Source organism: Lepisma saccharinum, chromosome 1, assembly GCF_977018435.1.
Source record: "Lepisma saccharinum chromosome 1, izLepSacc3.1, whole genome shotgun sequence".
NCBI lineage: Eukaryota > Metazoa > Arthropoda > Insecta > Zygentoma > Lepismatidae > Lepisma > Lepisma saccharinum.
In genome coordinates this window covers 174,903,611-174,924,087 of record NC_139229.1, presented here as the reverse complement: position 1 = coordinate 174,924,087, position 20,477 = coordinate 174,903,611, and the positions used below count along the sequence as shown (strand labels likewise).

Here is a 20,477-nt window from a genome sequence, read left to right as displayed (position 1 = left end):
AAGGTCTCTAAAAAGCATTGGGTAGTGGTGAACTATAATTTATCGTCGCTTATTTGAACAAATGTTTGGTTGACAAAAACTTTGGGGGGGGGGGGTGTATTCCAAACGACCTTTTTTCTCTCTGTGCACTTCCTTCCTTTATTTAATGCTATTTCCTCTACTTTAGTGCCTACTTCCCTTGTTTTTTAGTGTCTACTCATCTGCCTATATTACAGACCATCAACGACAATGAATGCGTCTTTTACCAATCAGGAATCGTGAGGCAGCAAAAGAGAGAACAAAACCTCGGAACAGCCAAATCTCACTTTCGCTGCCAATTCCAGCGTGTCGGCGGCGAAGGAACAGAGAAAACAGCCGGATGCCAAACATTACACTCAATACAAAAGACGGATATGGGGGAAGCGTGTCTTCCGACAGAGGAGTGCGGTTACCAGAAGGAAGACAGAACCTTCATATTTTCCCTCAATCTTTCGTGCTCGCTGCTGAAGCGTGGTTCATAGCTCAACTTTCAGCCTTCAACGTCATCAAATCGAAGAAGGGTATCGCTGAAATTGGGTTGTTCACATTTTCATACATCGAGCTCTTCTAAGTAAATAGACTATGAGGATAGTCTCCTATCGATTTGCAAGTAGTTTGTCTTTCCTTGATATCTATTCCAGGTTTTCCGACACGTGCCCGGAAACATCTCGTTGAAAGCAACCTTGAATTGCCTGGAATGACGAAGGTCACTTTAACAACCACATAGTTTAATGTTATACTTAATGCGAGGGGCGCTTGAAAAGTTCTCGGCGCGATCGAGAAGCAAATGATCTAGAACAATGAAATTGTCCTGCTATTCCACATTTCACACATTGTGTCGTCATGTTAATCTTTCAAAAACAAAAAAAATCTGGTATGCTATGTTGCTTCTATCACCTCTGAATATTGCAAAATTTCTGTCCTTTCAGTGCCTCTTAAGGTTTTGGAGATATGTAATAATTAGACGAAGCAAGACCTGGTGAGCAGGGTGGATGGTATATGTATGTACTGAAACCCTATATCCCTTGGAACAGCCATTGTCTTCCCAGCCTTGTGCGAGGGAGTATACCACATACTTCTCCATCACGCTTCCTTCGGAGAATTAAAATTAATAAGACATATTGTTATGATCCTACAAATTGACACATTACGTTACGACATAACACTCTTTACAGCGACAATGAGCCCACCCCTCGTAGAAGGGAGGAGATGGGAGTTTCCAGTCCTTACAATTTATATAAACTTTATGTGAAAACGAAAAACGGTAAGTTTTAATCTACTTTCTGAAGATTTTAAAAGATTTACGTTGTTTTGTGTATTTACCTTTCGAACATACTAATCAAATTGGCATAACATGCACAATACAAACGGGGTTTGCACACTAAAATATTACGGTTTCAATTATAATTAATATGATGACGGATTCATTACTTTTAGTTTCATAAGGGACTTCTTGCTTTATATGTATTAAAGAAGACATGACTGAATGAGAGCAACACAGCGATGCACCAGAATATATGATGTGCACATACTTCTCCATCACGCTTCCTTCGGAGAATTAAAATTAATAAGACATATTGTTATGATCCTACAAATTGACACATTACGTTACGACATAACACTCTTTACAGCGACAATGAGCCCACCCCTCGTAGAAGGGAGGAGATGGGAGTTTCCAGTCCTTACAATTTATATAAACTTTATGTGAAAACGAAAAACGGTAAGTTTTAATCTACTTTCTGAAGATTTTAAAAGATTTACGTTGTTTTGTGTATTTACCTTTCGAACATACTAATCAAATTGGCATAACATGCACAATACAAACGGGGTTTGCACACTAAAATATTACGGTTTCAATTATAATTAATATGATGACGGATTCATTACTTTTAGTTTCATAAGGGACTTCTTGCTTTATATGTATTAAAGAAGACATGACTGAATGAGAGCAACACAGCGATGCACCAGAATATATGATGTGCAGTTTCTTTTGCGAGCGTACGAGACCGAGATCACAGACGAAGGTAATATATTTGTCTGTGCCGAGAGTGGAGAAAACGTATGGAGCCAGAAATAAACTCCATCCTGCCTGGCATCCATTGGCCCCCCCATTTCCCTCCCTTCCTCCAAATGCGATTTACTTCGCCCTGTTTGCCCACAATTCCAAGCGTGAATTGAATTTGCAACCTCCTCGTCGCCTCTCCTACACGTACATCTTCCATTTCTGAGCGAGCTCACCACATTCTATTGACAATTCGTCATCTAATCTTATATTGACCATCCACTTTTTTTTTTGGACGCGATTCCACTTAAACTGTCTTGCGAACTCCAAGAGTATGCTAAGCACAAAGTGTAGGCAAACATGGAAATTCGAAGAGAGTACTGTGCTATTGGGGATATGAGTACCTCCTCTGCTGTACTGTTTAACGATATAGCCTTGTGATCGGGGGTTCCAGAATTGGATTTTAGCAGTTAACATTTACATTATGGTTGTACTTCTTTACAAGTGTATCACGCATCTTACTAGAGGAACTTTTTATTTTTTTTATTTTTTAAATAGCTATACAATTGCGTGAAAAAACTATGCCTATGTGATACATAAGAATGCATACGCATACCGCTGAAGGTTCTAGCTTCGAGTCCTGAACAAGGAATGACTGTTTGGGTCTAGATTTATCCTGAATTTCAAGTATGGGATCTGAAAAGCTACTTCTATTGGCAATATAATGGCGATATCATGACCAAATGATGCTAAATTAGGTTTAATTAAGCAATTTTATAGGGAGTTGAAGAAAATTTGAAACGAGGGGTGTTGGGAGGGCGTGGATAAATCACGGTATATGTTTCACGTAATCATATTTTTTCCCCTGATTAACTACCAAAGAGAGTCCGCCCAATATCAAGGTGGCTAAAGATGTCGTTTTCTAATGAAACGCTCCCGTCTTGGCTTCTCGGTAGGAACACATGTTCAGTTGTTCGAAACACACTTTGCAATACAAACAAAGAAGTTGTTGTTGAAAGGAATTTGTACAGTCTACGGCAAATTATCCATCATCATTTTCAATCATTCAGTTTTCCGCAACGCGGTGTTCAAGAATTGAAACAAAAAGCACGAATAAGCAGAAGACAACTTCTGCTTCAGCACAAGTATAATAAATACAATAAAAATGGGACACCTATATCTAGAAATTGTCCCTTCTCTGCAATGCATTATGGGTGTTGCCTAAATCTACGGCTATGAGTGGATTCTAATACCGAATTTCCGGTGGCAATTTCTGTCATATCCTTTGAGTTAGGTAACACACATAACACATTACAGGGAAGCGTATATTTCATGATATATGGTCCCATTTTTATTGCCGGTGACTGTATAATTCCATTCAACATATAGAATGAACAAAATAAAAGAAGAAACAATTTGCCTACAGTTATATTTGCGGCTGATTGTTTAAAGGTAGCGTTGAACAACAAAACAAACACACTATGCAGTTAACTTAATCAAATATGAAACAGTGATTTCATGACGGAATCTAGAAATAAATGGCTAATTGTACTGTTCCGGCCGGGTGTCAACTCCACGAGACACGACACCAACACCAAGACAGAAAAAACATATTTGTTGCACCTTGCGGTCTGGTTTTCCCCCTGACGACTGACGAGCAAACAGGTGCAGCGGGAAAATCTTTGCCCCCAAAAGGTCCCTGAACTGTGCTGGGCGTCCTTGGTGGCTACTTTAGTCACAGCATCTGCATTTTTTCATCATTCACTCATTCTTTCAGATGCGATTGACCCTTATTGTGCCTCAGGGCATAATCGAGGCCCATTAGAATGCGTTCAGTGCAGTTGTCTCAGAAAGGTGGGCGGCGGATTACAGGTGCTACAACATCCATATTAGGATGCGAAATTTATTTGTTGAATTATATATTTATTTATTAATAGCTAAAGTATTACCTATCTTAAAACGCAATAGGAATAAACCAGATTTTTTTTTAAAAAAAACTTTTATTTTTACATTGTGTATCTATTGCTCTTTTTCGCGCGATTAATAAAAGGATTTGAATCTAGTGATAAATTTGTTTGTTGCGTATTTAAACAAATTTGGTTACTAGAAACTATTTTTTGGTTATTCCAAACAAGCTTTCTTTTCGTAATTATGTTATACTTATTAGCTTGTTTGTCCTGAAAGAAGAATACTTTGTACGTTACTCTTTCGAGTTTAAATTAAAATCTGCCCCACGGAAAAGACTGAACCATGATAAAGGAAGATTATTTACAAAGATCTACGCAATTATTGACGCTCCGTGCCGTAGGCTCTGCATCCGGACGACTTGGAAGCGAATTAATTAGATTTACTTAATTACGTAATAACTTCATAAAGAAAGCCTGAAGAACCTCTTTTGCATAATGGCAACCTCTTCTCATTTAAACAGACAGTGCTGTTTGGTACGGACATACTTTCACCAACCCTCTTTTTCCTTTTCCATTATTTATCGAACGTGTTATTCCGGCAGCGCAGAAACGGACCCCTCCTTCCTTTGCTCAGTTGTGGGGCCCACAATTGGCCTTTTGATGTGGAAGACGTCGCAGCAGCTTCAAGAGGAGACACATAAATTAGCACCTGGAGCAAAGAAGGTCATGCTTGCAAAGATGCCAGGTGTGTACCTCTCTGTAGGAAAACTATTTAGGCGCGCTGTTCGGTTGGGAAAGTAGAACGAGACCGAGAACGAGGAATTCAGCTGAACGAGACCGAAACTGAACCGTGGCACGTGTGTCTCCATACAGTGAATTTGTTTTAATAGGGGTTAGCAATTCTTTTAGCAATCGGTCAAAAGCACGGTGGTAGAAGTTGCCATTAACAATTTGCTATCAAGATTAACTTATCGCCGTAGAGTTAGGCAACACTCATAACGCCTTGCAGGGAAACGAGTCTTTCATGATCTAGGTGTCCCATTTTTATTGTCGGTGACTGTACGTGTCCCGGCTTTGATACGAGGTGGAGGCACATAGTGGTTCGGATCCCACTTTAAACTGTAGGTCCAGTCCCGATTAGCTTTATGTGCATAAAGTGGACGTAAAACAACAATTCAAACGGACTGTACGTGTCTTCTCGGTAAAAGAGGCATTACTGTGAATGGCGATGAGGCTAAAGGACGGAGACAAGAATTTGTCAAAGAGAGACGTGATGGAGAACGAGAGAGTTCTCTATGTCCACTTTGGGTCCTAATACCGGTTGGCCTTTGAAGATCGGATTCTAATCACCGGTCTCGCATTCAGAAGAAGATCCTCATCTCCCACGTCCTCCCGGCCGTGGACCAATATAACATGTTCCTGTCCATGTAAGGGCGGAGCAATGACCTTCGCCCGAGGCGCGGACCCACACGGAAACCACGATCGCCTTGCATTTTCCGCTTGTTGACAAAAACATCTCCTTTCCGGATCGGGTGAAGCACAGTTCCAGATGAGTCATAACTGAACCGAAGGAACAGCTCATCTTTACGAACAGTTAAGAGTGGTAATGATGACTGCAAACGGACATGTAAACTACAAATACAATCATGACGCTGTGAGCAGGGTGCAAACTAACGGTAGATGGGGGGGGGGGGAGAAATTGATTTTAGCGACGGCAACAGGCTGGACCCCGTAAAATGTGACAGGTGCAAATAGCTCAATAAATCAATCAATAGTGGAAATCTCATACTTGTCCCTGCTGGAAGGGTGAGTGTTTTGAATGTAACAGCTGAAATGTGCTTCCTCCGGCCATACATACTGATGGGGGGCACATTGAGGCGGAGGGATCGGACTGACCTTCGCACTGTACATCCCTGAATAAAATAGGACAATATAATTACTTAAATTCGTTTTTCTCCATTCATAAATACACCGAGAGTGAAGTGCATAGTTGTGAAGGTATTGATAGCGGACATTCTTAAATATATGGACATTATACGTGTGTATGTGTGTGTGTGTATATTATATATACATATATATATTGGCGGAGTGGTGGCGTCGTCGCCTTGTAATCAAGGAATCCCGGAATCGATACTCGGTGGAGGCACATAGTGGTTCCAATTCCACTATAAACTGAACGTCTAGTCCCAGTTAGCCTTACTGTGCATAAGTGGACTTAAAACATCAACTCAATCAATCAATACATATTAGTGACAGTTCACCTCTGTAGCGGAGTGGTGCTACGACGTCAGTGTTTCCGGGTTCAAATCCCGGATAAGACATGGATGTTTGTGCTTGTCTGTTCTGATTGAAAAGTAGAGATTAGACTATAATTGATATGAGTTTGATGTGTCGGTAAAACTGCCGGTTAGGAGTTTTCCTCTTTTTTTTCCTTTAAGAAGAAAAGCGCCTTTTAAGGTGATCTACTTTCGGAGTTCTCGGGTTTAAATCCGGGTGTGGGCATAAGTATTCTAAGATTTAGATTTCATTTGCTTTATTTTACTTCGCTCTTTGTGCCACTTTTGGCTAACTTGCGAAGATGGGGATGAGTGATGATATGATGAAATTGATGAATGGACACACAAACATCCATGCCCAGGCCAGGATTCGAACACTGATCCCCGGCGTCGTAGCGCGATGTTCTAACCACTCCGCCACAGGGGCCGTCAAGTATTCTTTGCGAGTGTCCATGAATTTAATCATATAATCACTCATCCTCATCGTCGCGATTAGCCAAAATACGAAGAAAAGCGACACTAAATAATGAAAATACAAAACAGGGTTTCTCCTGTTATTGCGTATGGTCATTGTGACTTAGCATCTTTGTCTAAGAGATGCTACTGCAAAGGCAATTTCATTGCATGAGGCGGGGTAGATCCTAATATTGATTTGATTTGATTTGATGTTAAAATTTTGGGTGCGTCAGCACTTAGGCTAGTTTGCACCCGTCACATTATACGGGGTCTAGCCCCTTATCTTTACAAAGAACAACTCTAACGTTGCACAAGTAAAATCTTAAAAACTTAAAATGTTCTGACTTCCGTTAAAAGCTGAGGCTGTAAAGGGCCCTCAGAACACACAAGGACAAAAAAACAGGACAACACACACAAAATTATACTGGCCAGAGTGCCAGTCGCCAGAGCCTCGTTCGTCTGCAAAACGCAGTCCAGGGTGTACTAACGTGGAAGTGAGGTTGACAGTTGGGTGTACTACGTGGAAAATCACCCCTTACACCCCGACTAATATTGTTCGAAACACACAGCTAAAGTGCTTGTATCGTAAATAGTAAATCATTAGTGGCGATTGGGTGTCCTCTTCCGTGGCCCTGCGGTGTAATGCGCTGTGCTTTGGGCTCCGACTGCGGGACGGCATGGGTTAGAGTCCGCCTCGGTTCAATCTCTGGGTTTTCAGCCTCGGTTCAATCTCTGGGTTTCAGCCTCGGTTCAGTCTCTGGGTTTTCAGCCTGTGTATAGCACAGGTGGCAACCCATCATCGTGAGGAAATTTGGAAGCTACGAGTGAGTGGCGTATCTCCTATATCGGCTGGGTGTTCGACGTGCTGACCCCACGTCCCTCCATTACTTGTTGAAGATCTCCACACCTCTGGGTAGGATTGTGGGAGGGAGACTGACAGTCGGGAGAGAGATGTAGAGCCATGGGTTATTTATTGGCGATTGGGTGTCAAAACTAAGGAGGGCAAAATTTAAAAAGTTTATTTTTCTTGGTATACGAGACTTAGCATTAAGAGGGAAAAGAACACGGGTGGGTGGGGAGGGGTGGGGTTACAACGAGTGGTAATTGAACTGCCCGCACGCCAACCCTTAATCGCCGCCACTGATAGCAATACTTTCAAAATGTCTCTTTACCAGCTGAACTGAAATCACTCTAGGATTTCACCAGGCGAATGCAGATTTGTGCAGCGTGCTTTGCCGTTACGGTGTGAAACGTTGCCGTTCATTGTTTAGCGCCTATGCCCGTTACACTTTGGTTACAAAACAAAATTTCACTAACAATAAGTGCGTAACGTGTTGGACTCGCAACAACTTTCCGCCAATTTTCCCACTTACGAACAAGTTCACCACGAACGATTCGCAAAAAATGCCGTTGTTTCCTCGAGTGTTGCCAAAAAGCAGTCGCACGTTGACCCTTTACCTTTTTATGAGGGCTCGGCTCTGTTAGCGAAGGGGAAATGCCAGAAGCCACACCCTTGCTCACCGGCGATGGCTCTTCCTCGATCCTCATGCACCTTGGCGCGGGAGGGAAACGACCTTGAAGACGCTTTCGCTTCCCGTGTGTAACGGTACAGCACCAATAAGGCCCTGGGACCTTTCTCCTGGTTATTGCCGTTGCCGAATTTTAACCGTTACATGACGAGCACCTCAAAGGACGCCTAATTTGGTCCACCACTGGTCTCCCCTTTTCGTCATCATGCGGAAACCCACTAAATAACAGTCGCGTCTCTCCTTTCTTTGATTATTTTACGTCGCCGTTGAGGTTGACCTGCGCGAGGAAAATTAATTCTAAATACAGTAAAACCTCGTTAATCCTGGGGGGATAAGTTGACCGGTTTAACGAAAGTCCGGATTAACTGAAATAACCTGAAAGAACAGCAGAAAGTGCATTAAAACTCCGCATATAGCAAACAAAACACGTTTATTTCAAGGGAATAGGCCTAAATACCCTACAGTACAAATTCTGCGGGAAACAGAATTTCATCAGTGGTCGACTACATTTTCATTGGGAAGTTCTCTTGTTGACTTCTAGCCACAATAAAAACCTTGCATTCTGCGTTGTTTTTTTTGGGGGGGGGGTGCTTTTGGCTGTCCGGATTAAGCGAAGTCCGGCTTGACGAGGTTTTACTGTAGTTTGAACCTGAGACTTTGGTTTCGTAACGCGTTACATTAACTATTCCGCCACGGAGATCGGCAAGAAGAGAACAGTTGGAAGATCAACACCATTCACATGTGGGAATGCGATTTCTATTTATTTGTTATTTTACATCGCGACGCTGAGAATAAATGATGAACTGGTGCGAGAACAAATTCAATAGTATATTTGTGCCTGACCAGGGTTCGAACCAGACAAGTTTGAATTTTCATAAATGACAAGTCAATGGGGGTTGTTACAATCCGGAAGCAGGGAAATTGTTAAATGGAGCACTGACCCCGTTAAATTCGCACGCGCGCCCTGAAATTTTCCGTGGCTTTGAGGAAATTTTACTTTAATATTACCAAAAAAAATATATATCCACATTTCAAATTTACCCACCAACGCCTCCATCCCACCAGTCCCTTCCAAAAAGTTTCCGTGACTGTATTTGTTATTTGCAGCCTCCAGCGTCAAGTCTTTCAATCTTGGTAAAAGTAAATGATTGACTTGTATTTGTAGAATTTTGAGAAAAGCAAATATGAGTGAATAACACAAAATAATCATGGAGAAGCAAGTGATAAAAATGCGGTAAAAGTAAAGGTACCCCTGTGCATGTGCACACATGCCTAGAAGGCATAGGGAGTGATGTGGAGGTATAGAGCTCCATATATTCTTGATCTCGGCCATAGTTGGGATGATGTGATCAGCATCACGTCCGACCGTCTTTACCCCCCAGGGTTGCCCCAAGGTACTCATTGATACGAGGCTGGGCTGGCCTCACAACAGGGACGGACAGTGTTGCTACAACCAAGGGAAGAAACGCACGCGATGGAATGGAACTACATGGAGACGGGTAACGTGACTGTAGCGTTTGCGTTTCGTCCATTTCTACCTTGTATCTTAAGATTCTCGAGGCAGCCAGCACCTGGATTAGTCTTTTATGCTCACAAGTGGATAATTGTTTATCGTCAAGTTCCGTATTCGATCCAAGTTGCGTATTGTTTCATTTCAATACGGAACTTGGACCCTATTTAAACTGATTCTGAAAAAAAGGTTCCTGGACCGTATTTAAATTGATCCTGGAATAAAAGTTCCTGGACCGAATTTAAATTGAGTCGGAAAAAAGGTTCCTGGACCGTATTTAAATTCATCCGGAAAAAGGTTCCAGGACCGTATTTAAATTGATCGGGGAAAAAAGGTTCCTGGACCGTATTTAAATTCATCCGGAAAAAAGGTTCCTGGACCGTATTTAAATTGATCGGGAAAAAAGGTTCCTGGACCGTATTTAAATTGATCGGGAAAAAAGGTTCCTGGACCGTATTTAAATTGATCGGGAAAAAAGGTTCCTGGACCGTATTTAAATTGATCGGGAAAAAAGGTTCCTGGACCGGAATTGAATTTATTTAAAATTCCTGGACCTTTAACAACCCTGGGGAAAAGGACTCCATTATGTCAAGCAGCGTCTTCAACGCCAAGAAAAAAACATGTCTTCTCATCAACTTCCGACTCTGGTGATGTTACTTATTCCTCATATTTTTGGTCACCTTCCCCTTTCCCCACCTTTCTGGGTCTTTTCAAAAGTGGTGCTAGTGTAGGTCCCTTCTTAGAAAGAGGTTTGTATTTTCCATTCCGCACAAAGCTTGTTAAGGTCACATATTCAAAGTGCCTTCCTTTCCTAGATCGCCCTAACGCTACCAGGTGATAAAGTGTCCTTCCTCTTGCGTCGGCCACATTGTTTTCTTTTCAATAAGTCTAATTCGCCAATGGAGCGGTTCACACACACCAGAAACACGGCTCCTCACAAGCTGCGATCCGATTAACAAACAATGCCATTTGCATACAATGAGGCCTCCCCCCGTCGCGATCAGCCGGGCCGCACCCTGGGACGCTGGATTAGTTCCAGGTTGTTGCGAGAACAAACATTGGTTGTGGATTTCCATGTGCTTTCCGGCACCTTGCAATACCAATCACTTCCTCCTGACCTTGGACACAAAAACGCACCCTCACGCATAATCGTGAAGTGTTTGTTTATCTTTGGCCATTGGACAAGAAGGCCAAGGCACAATGCATCGGCGGAGGATAAACAACAGGGGCGTCACCACGCGCTCAAGTAGACCTAAACACGAGAAATTCTCAGAAACAATAAGAAGCACGCACACCCAGAGAGAAGAATATAGAGAATGAGATAGAGAAACGTATCATCAGAGCAAGATAGAGATTGAGAGAAAGAAAGAGAGATATGGTGAAACAAGAAAGAAAGCGAGAGAGAGAGAGAGAGAGAGAGAGAGAGAGAGAGAGAGAGAGAGAGAGAGAGAGAGAGAGAGAGCGAGAGAGAGATTTGTGAAACAGAAGAAATGAAGCGAGAGAAGAAACAAAGAGAGAGAATGGGCGAAACAGAAGAAGAAAGAAAAAGGAAGAAAGAAACTAGAAGAGAGAGGGAAAGAAGCAGAATAAGAAAGAAAGAGATTCAGAGGATGAAACAGAAGAAGAAAGAAAGAGTGAAACAGAAGAAGGAAGAGAGGGAAACAGAAGAAGAAAGAAAGAGTGAAACAGAAGAAGAAAGAAAGAGTGAAACAGAAGAAGGAAGAGAGGGAAACAGAAGAAAGAGAGGAAGGCTGAAACAAAAAGAAGATAGAAAGCGAGAGGTAAACGTGAAACAGAGGTATTAAGAGAGGTTGAGTTAAACTCCCCCAAAAAAACATTAAAAGAAACAGGGAAGGAGAAATAAACAGAGGAATTGGAGTGTGGGTGAAACGGAAGGAAGAAAGAAACGGACGGAGGTTGAAACAGAAGAAGGACGAAGAGAGAGGGGAGTGAAAGAAATAAAGAGGAGGAAAGAGAGAGAGAAAGGGAGACAGAAATTGAAAATCCTGTTAGCTAGACGACCGAAGGAAAGCAAAGCTCACCTAAAATTATTTCGTTAACCCTCGAGTCCACCCAAACAAAATTCTCTGTCGTGAAGTATAAACTGTTTTTCAGCTGTTGCCTGTAAGGTTCAATTGGTTTCAGACATCTCTGGAGATGACAAACTATTCTCTGTCCGCTGTAAGAACGAAGTCAATGTTAACAAATTCTCGTGGCTCCTGAGAACTCCTATTGGCTGTTCGAATAGCAGCTGCGCAGGAATCTTGCGCGGACGAATGTAGTGCATGTTATAAAACCATGACAGATATATTCATGGGCAAGATAACAGAACTAACGCAGAGAGGACAGGAACTATTTATCAGGAGTCACGAGGTTTTGTTTGCATTGTCTTCGCTCTTACGGTGGATAGAAAATAGTTCGCAAATAAAACGAGGTCTTTAACTAACAAAACTGATCTAAGTTCATACCGAGAAAGGGAATGTCATTTTTCGCCTTTCTAAACAGCGTGTTGTTTTTGTTTACGTTGCACCGCTAACAAAACAAAAAAAAAAGTGTAAAAAGTAGGCATAACATAATTAGACCTAATCTCACGCCGAAATCGAAACCGAGAACTTTTCCAAACTGACGCTCGGGTGACCCAAGCAGAGAAAGTGAATGCCCACTGACATCGACACGCAAACACTGTAAGTTAAGCGTGGAAATTATACCATCTTGCGTGGTGGCAGATGCACACATGAACTATGGAAAATGGCAGTGTTTCCAATGTCGATCAAATTCCTCCAGGTGTATGTTAGTTTCTGTAACAATATATATACACTCCTCACAAAGTTTGAAATACTGTTATATTAGTCAATAGGTGATAGGCACGGTGGCATATGCCGGCGAATACACAAGAACGTCCAACAGACAGACAGATGTGTTATTGCATTCCAAGGCTGTGCCTATCACCTAATGCCTAACATTTCAATATTCCAAACTTTTTGTGAGGAGTAATACTATCAAATAATTTGCATGTGCTTATCTTGTATTTTTGTTATGTAGCGTCGGTTCTCTGCCACCTTTTGGCTAATCGCAATGATGAGGATGAGTGATGAAGTAAACGAAGGAACATTCACAAATAACAACCATGATTCGGACCCGTGAAGTTCGGTGGGGAGTTCGAAAGTCGGCCACTTAGGGCGCTAGGTCACAGAACCGCCTACATGTGCTATTGCTGCAAAAATAATAAAAACATCAATTTTCCTAGATCCCCCCAAATAACAAGGAATGATCTAGGTCATGCGTCCATACTGATTTCAGCAATCAGAGCGAAAAACTCTATATTCAACGAGGAAACAATGTTGCCGCCTCAATATCCGATTTGGCTACATTGACCGGTTCTTGTCAGTTTAATTCAGCTTGCTATATCTCAAGTATTGTGTTGCCTTTTTGTCTGTTAATTGTATCTAAGTTAACCGTCATTCATTGATACGAAAGTTCCATAGCTAGTTCATTCATCAATTCCATCCAACTGTTATTCACCATTATTCTCGCCAATAACATACATACGCGAAATACGACAAACCACAAATACAGGAAAGGCTGTCGTAGAAATTGAGCTATTTTGTGGCTTATGTTGGCAATTTGTCGCCGAGTGTTGGCAACACTGGCAATGGAAACTATGACCTACCAAAATTGGCAATCATTTTCCAGCGCTACTCTTCGAAAACGCATGCAATTTTATGGTTTGGCGATGGTGCACAATGTAATTCTCCGCGCAGTGCAGCTCAATCGCAGGGTTCTGTGGTGCCGCACCAACCATGTAATTGCTTATGTGGTGTATAAAGTTTATGGTTATATAGCTTATCGACTAGGAGGGTGTGCATGGATAGTTATAAAAAGAAAAGCGAACAATGCTAGCGCGTTATGTACGTGTTGAATTCATAATGTTAAGTCTCTGTTCAAGGAAATTGTGAGGTTAACGGGTACTATAACCCCCAATTGTATAACTTGTTAAACACAGTAGGCAGGCCATGTGGCACGAATGGGAGAGGAAAGAGGAGTTTACAGGATTCTTGTTGGGAAACCTGATGGTAAGAGACCTGTAGGAAGGCCAAGACGAAGATGGAGGGACAACGTTGAGATGGACCTAAGGGAAATCGGTAGGGATGGAAAAGAGTATATAGAACTTGCTCAAGATAGGGAAAGATGGAAGGCCTGTGTTGCTGCAGCCATGAACCTTCGGGTTTAAGAAGGCTAGGGAGTTAGTTAGTTAGTTAGTTCGTTAGTTAAACACAGTAGCCACACTCATGATTTACCCACACATACCCAACACCCCTCTAACATCCCCCAAATTTTTCCACCTCCAAAATTTTTACAAAAGCCTAATAAATTTACACTGATTTATTTCTGATTCAAGTCTTCACGTCTCAGGAACTATGGAAATTCCAATGAGAGCAGTGTCATTTCAGGATCTGGTCTCTGTCAGCTAAATATTTCAATGAAATGTCTTCTCAACCCAGGGCGCCATACTAATTACCTCCCGGGGGAGGATGAATTGGCGTTTGAAATAGTTGATATTACGCATACCTGTGTAACTGCTAACCTAACCTACAAGCAAAAGATCTACAATGTACTCAAAATTTGTAAGAGGAAAGAAGAAAGTTTTAACTGTCACTAGTTGTCATTTGTGTTTAGTATACTGTAAGAATTCATCATGGCTAAATACACGCTTCCAAAACGTTTGGTTATTATCCAAAAAGGACCATCGTCAGCGCCGTGACTTTGCTGCTTGGGCTTTAGAGCAACTTGAAACGGATCATAATTTTGGGCAAAAAATTATCTTCTCAGATGAAGCTCATTTCTGGTTAAGTGGATATGTTAACAAACAAAATTATAGTTTTTGGTGTGAAAACAATCCACAAGAGATTCACGCAAAAGGTCACTGTATGGTGTGGTTTATGGCACATCGGACCATTTATTTTCCAAAACGAGGTAGGATATGCAGTTACAGTGACTGGTGAGCGGTACCGATTGATATTAACAGATTTTTTGTGGCCAAATTTAGATGAAATTGATTTGGAGGACATGTGGTTCCAACAAGACGGTGCCACATGTCACACTGATAATGCCACTATCGACGTATTGCAAGAACAGTTTGGTGAAAGGATAATTTAAAGAAATGCAACTGTTAGTTGGCCTCCAAGAAGTTGTGATTTAACTTCTTTAGATTGCTTTTGTGGGGTTATTTGAAATCTATAGTCTATGCAAACAGACCACGATCCCTTGATGCATTAAGATAGAACATCGAACGCTGCATTCGTGACATTAGGCCCGAGTTATTGCACAAAGTCATCGAAAATTGGGTTAATCGAATTCACTCGTGTGTCGGTAGACACTTCAATGATGTGTTATTCAGAACATAATGTAATAAACTATGCTTCAAAATAATATAAAAAGTTTGGTTGTATCTGAAATAGTTTTTATTTTATTCCATTGTAAAATCATATCGTTCTTATTGGAAATCCCTATATGTACGCAGTATTCCAGGGTATCCTGGAGTAACGATAAGAACGCTACAGTACCGCTGCTCCTTTGTCACAACACATTTTCGACCTCGACCTGGAGGTGATGTGAGCAGCAATACCTTCCAGACGTCTTTACCCGCATGTACCCGTTGATAAGAGGCTTCGCTCCTACTAAGCTGGTTCCCTGTGCACCACTTTGCTTATCATTCATTGCACCTAGTCTTCAATCTTCACAATTTAGCTGACACCAAATACAGTGTCACATGCAAGAAAGAAGCTCAGTGCAACATCTAATGTATCGAGTGTACTTTAACAACGCCATCAAAACGTTACATCAAGGTTAACTATAAGAACTCAATCAAAGGGGGTCTTTTTAGCACATTTCCGTAGTCACTTAGGGTCTACTCTATCTGACTGCTCTTAGCACTTTTTTACGAATCCTTTGTTTCATCTAAAATTGAATACTGTTCTCCGATCTGGTCTATGGCATGTTACTCAAATTTAGATAGACTAAATTCCGTTCTAAATTTCCTCTTGACCATTGTTCGTCATCAAATTCCATACATAAAACACTTGCAAAAAAAGCCCATCCTTCTGAAAATGTTAAGTACCCCATACTTCTCACGAGAGACACAGACTGGGAGACTATATATTCCTCCATAAACTAGTAAATGGGAATGTCAGAAGTGATCGCCTTCTCCAGAAAATTCACTTTCGAGTGCCGTCTCGCACCAATAGAAGCACTCAACTTTTCGGTTGCCTGAAACAAAGATTATGCCTCAACCAGCGTTCTCTCTTCCACAGTCTACCCAGCCAATGCAACAACCCAGCAAACCGAAAATACATTTTTTGAAAATCAGGCACTTTGTAAGTTACTTTATCACATATTTTATTGTTAGTTACATTCTATTGTTACTTTCTATAGTTATTTTATATTGTTATTACATTCCAATATAAAATGATTAGCTGTATTTGGAATCCTCTGTTAAATAAATAGAAAATAACTATAATAAATTATTCCCTTCCCCATTGATCCAGCATTCCTAAAAAAAGTCAAATGCTCGAAAGGTGGCAAAATATGACTACTAATAAAAAAGACACACCATCTCATTAAGTCACACCCCATCAATGAATCTCCGCAGGATTTTTTCCAGGTAGGGGCAAGCAAGGTATTTTTTTTTCCAGAGTTCGCAAATCACCCATATTTTTTCCCCATAATAGTGATGCCCCCTCAAAAAATACTGCTTCAGTCTGAAATTATCATGTTCTTTAAACGCACTTATAACATAAATTACTGTGACTGAAATGAAATATACTTTTTAGGTGGACATTTATTTTCCAGGGGGTGTTCCCCTCCTTGCCCCTTCCCCTTCAGGACGCCCATGATTCCGTCACTGAAAGAACCTGCACTGTCTTTATGAGCGTAAGTACTGATGTTGTTTTAAAAAAGATAGGTTTAGGGATGGACCTTGCGTTTGTAATTACAACATCCCTCCTTCATTTCTCCTTGACAAGCAAGAACCCTTGAAGTTCTCTTCATGACTTCCTCGGTCGTGCCCAAGAAAGAGTCCTGCTCCTGCCACATGATTCCGTAGCTTTTTTCCTTCCGCATCGTGCATGACGGAGCTTCGAAGGACTTTTCCACAGACAAGCATCGGTGCGCGTGCCGCGATGACACGAGATATGACATCTTCATGAGGAGTCTGTCACGCACTCGTCCCCAAACCATGCGGCTTTCCACCTCAAGGTCCCTTCCCTGCGTCTTTTCTTCTGGGGGGCGTGGGAGGCGACGATATTTCACCGTCACTTCCCAGCAGCGTGACCCCGAGGCCGACTGTCACCAGAACGAACGACTCGATGGTGGTTCTGCTTCTTGAACATGGGAACGTTAAGAATGGCACGGGTGCATGTAGTCAAGTTGCCAGCGCATCTGCGTTTCAGCAACGTTAACAACACATCGTCCATTGAGAATGCAAATGTTCTATCTCCAAATTGTACGCAAATCGAGATATTTTGGCTGTTGGTTTATTTAGGATGCAGTTGTTTCATCTCGGCTATCGTCTGATGCCTACATACAACCAATATTGATATATTGAGAGTCTTTTGGTCCATGTGTAGCCACGAGAGTGAAAACTCCAACAGCCAATGAAATCTTACAACAATTTCCTCAACCAGCTACAAGCACCATCCGAGTATGAGATAAACCACTTGCATTCTAACCTCAGTCACTTCTGGGAGCTACTTAACAGTGCTCTTCGGTTCATACTTTTGTTGTTTACAAACAAAAAATTTGGATAATGGTGGAATCAAAGTAGTTGATTGATTTCCCAAAATATAAATTACTAACTTTACCTTGCTACCGAATGACAAATGTACAGGGTGACAAGAAATAACCCGTACTAATGTTTGTGATCATAAAGTTATTAAACCGAAACAATTGAGCAAAACAACACTGAAGAACAATGACATGGGACCTTAGGAACAAGATGTTCAGCCGGTTTCGAAGTGGCCTCTCTGGGCGGCGATACAGAGGTCCAAATGGGCTTTGAAATTTTGGGCAATGGGCCACAGGTCCTCGGGCGACAATCGGTTCCACTCATGACGCAGCAATTGCTTCAGCGACTCCAAAGTGTGGTGGCGTTTAGCACATACCCTGGCCTCCAAAATTGACCAGACACTGTAAGTCCATTGGGTTGAGGTCCGGCGAGTAGGGCGGCCATTCCGTCGATGCGATGAAGTCCGGAAAATGGGTTCTGCACCACGCTTGCGTCATTTTCGCTCTGTGGGCCGGAGCGGAGTCTTGCTGGAATGTCAATTGCCTATCGCCGAAGTGTTGCTGGGCCCACGGAAGGACGACGTTCTCGAGATTGTCGCGGCGGTACACTTCTTGGTTGATTTTGACCTCTTGATCCACGAAAACCAGGGGCGTCTTGCCGCTTGCGCAAATTCCGCCCCACACCATGACCGACTGCGGATTTTGGCGGTGTTCGACGATGGCTGAGGTACCGGTAGCCTCTGCAGACCAGGTCCTGTTGGTTTGGTGGTTGTGCGCCTGCTCCACGGTGAACAGCTTCTCCTCTGTGAAGAGAATGCGTTCCCATTGCTGACCTGTGGCCCGGCGCTTCAGAGGGCGGCATCTTTTGAGTCGCAGGCGCTAGCTTTCGTCCGTGAGAAGTTGAACTTTTTGGAGCTTGTACGCCTTGAGGTTGAGGTTCTTTTTCGCCATTTGCCGCACCGATTCGCTGTTGATCCCGATCTCACGGGCGACTTTTCTCATGGAGACCCTCGGATTTCGCTGAACTCGCTTTTTGATGATCTTGCGGTTCTGGGACGTGTTGACGGTAGGCTTTCTTCCTCTTCCGGGACGGTCGCCTTCATGGCCGAGCTCCTTGAATCGATGAACTGCGTCTGAGACTGTCATTTTTGGAACACCCAGCAAACAAACAATTTCACATTGACGCTTTCCTTGACGCCACAGTTAAAAAATTGCACAGCGTTTGGTTGATAGTCTGAAACAGAAAGACTGTAATCGCTATGAAGCGGAAACAACAGGTACAGTTACAAAAGACTATAGAGAATCCAATAACACAACAATTATTTGGCTACGGTACATTACATTCTTGGCAGGATACGCCAAACTTTGTACGGGTTATTTCTTGTCACCCGTATAATGAAATTGTTTCATCTCTATCTCGTTTCCAGAATGCAGTGTTATATATGGTAGATACGTAGAATACTGGTACTCTCGAATCAAAGCTAGTGTTGCGTGCAATTGTTCTATCTGAAATTTCAATAATTAATCACAGCATAAGTATCTAACGAAACAACTACTTATTTTTAGAGAGGCTTCATCATTTCAGCCTTTGTAATGATACAATCTTTCAGCGTAATAGTGACAAAGGTTCAATAAATATATCATGTCAAAATTTACAGGGCTCTACTGAAAAAATGAGAAATTGGACATAGAATATTTACATTCTCAGTGGATGACATGTATCGTCGTGTGAGAACCAGAGGGACATAACTCCAATTTATCAAATTTACAAAAGAGAGGAAACAATATATTCTTAGGAATATATATATTAAAAAGGTCAGTTAATTGGAGATAGGTAACTCCACTTTACTGCTAAAGATTAAAAGTGGAGATACGTGGATCTGACTCCAAATAGGGCTCTTCAGAGGAGTTTATTTAAACAAAACTGAAAACCGTATTTTTGGAGTTATGCTCCTCCCTTACGTTCTCATATACGAAGGTCTGATAGTTCCACGGGGGGTGATGCAATAAGAATTATTTATGTATTGTTTGCTGATCTTACTGTTTTCTATAAGTAATCTCTAGGGAAAAAGTATTTTAGTTCATTTTGTGGTCAGATAGGCTAATCGGGACTGAACCTAAGCTCTAAAATTGGAATACAAACCACTGTGCAGTGTGCCTCCACCGAGGATAGAACCAGGTACCCCTTGCTTACAAGACGACAACATTTCACTATGACATAGGAAAGGGCCAGTAATATCTTTGAACGCGAATTTCTGGGTACTAAAAAACTACCTCTGTTACCGAACGCGCTTAGTGATGGACTTTCAAACTCGTCACCGAAGGTCCCTGGTTCGAGTCCTGGTCTGGGCATGGGTGATCTTTGTGAATGATCCTTCATGAATTCATTTAATTTCTTGTACGGATATATATTACACAAATACGCGAGTATGCATCGAACTTGGCGTAAGATAATCATCATTACATTAATGTGGATTTCATGCTGTGTGTATCTGCTCACTTACCACTTCGTGACAGCGATGAACTAACTTAACTCTCAATGGAAACACTCACCTGTAAAAGAGAGAAAATAAACGTTACAGATATGGTTTATAAATGTGAAACTGTACATACATACATAATAAATATTAAAAAGTTGCATGCAGCAATTGCAAGTTTAGTGGATCAAATACTTTTCCTTGAAAACACTTCATGGAGACTGAGAAGGGGTACAGGAAACCCTTTCAACTCTTTGAGAACTGACATATTTTACAGTGAAGAGAATAGAATAGAATTTATTTTCAAGTATAAGCCTTTACATCTGTACTGTTACTGTACATACCTAACAAGGATGAAGATTTTTAGTTTATTTTCCTAAACCCTTCCTCCTCTCAGTCTAATTCCTCTTCACACTGCTTGGGAGTTCACAAACACAGTCATTCATTTCCCTTACTTTCACTAGAGTATTTCACTAGACTCTTGCCTAAGTGATTCCTAGATTTTTCTTTTACTTAGTAA

General features: G+C 41.7%; 2 protein-coding genes across 2 annotated transcripts in view; one reads left to right on the top strand and one right to left on the bottom strand.

The window, feature by feature from the left end:
- Positions 1-20,477, bottom strand: part of LOC146004316 (uncharacterized) — a 170,117-nt gene that overhangs the window by 110,999 nt on the left and 38,641 nt on the right. The gene's annotated exons all lie outside the window — the stretch shown is intronic.
- Positions 11,189-12,108, top strand: LOC145979528 (uncharacterized). The gene is made up of 3 exons (XM_083112479.1): positions 11,189-11,332; positions 11,543-11,675; positions 12,089-12,108. The coding sequence occupies exons 1-3, from the start codon at positions 11,189-11,191 to the stop codon at positions 12,106-12,108; spliced, it is 297 nt and encodes a 98-aa protein (XP_082968605.1).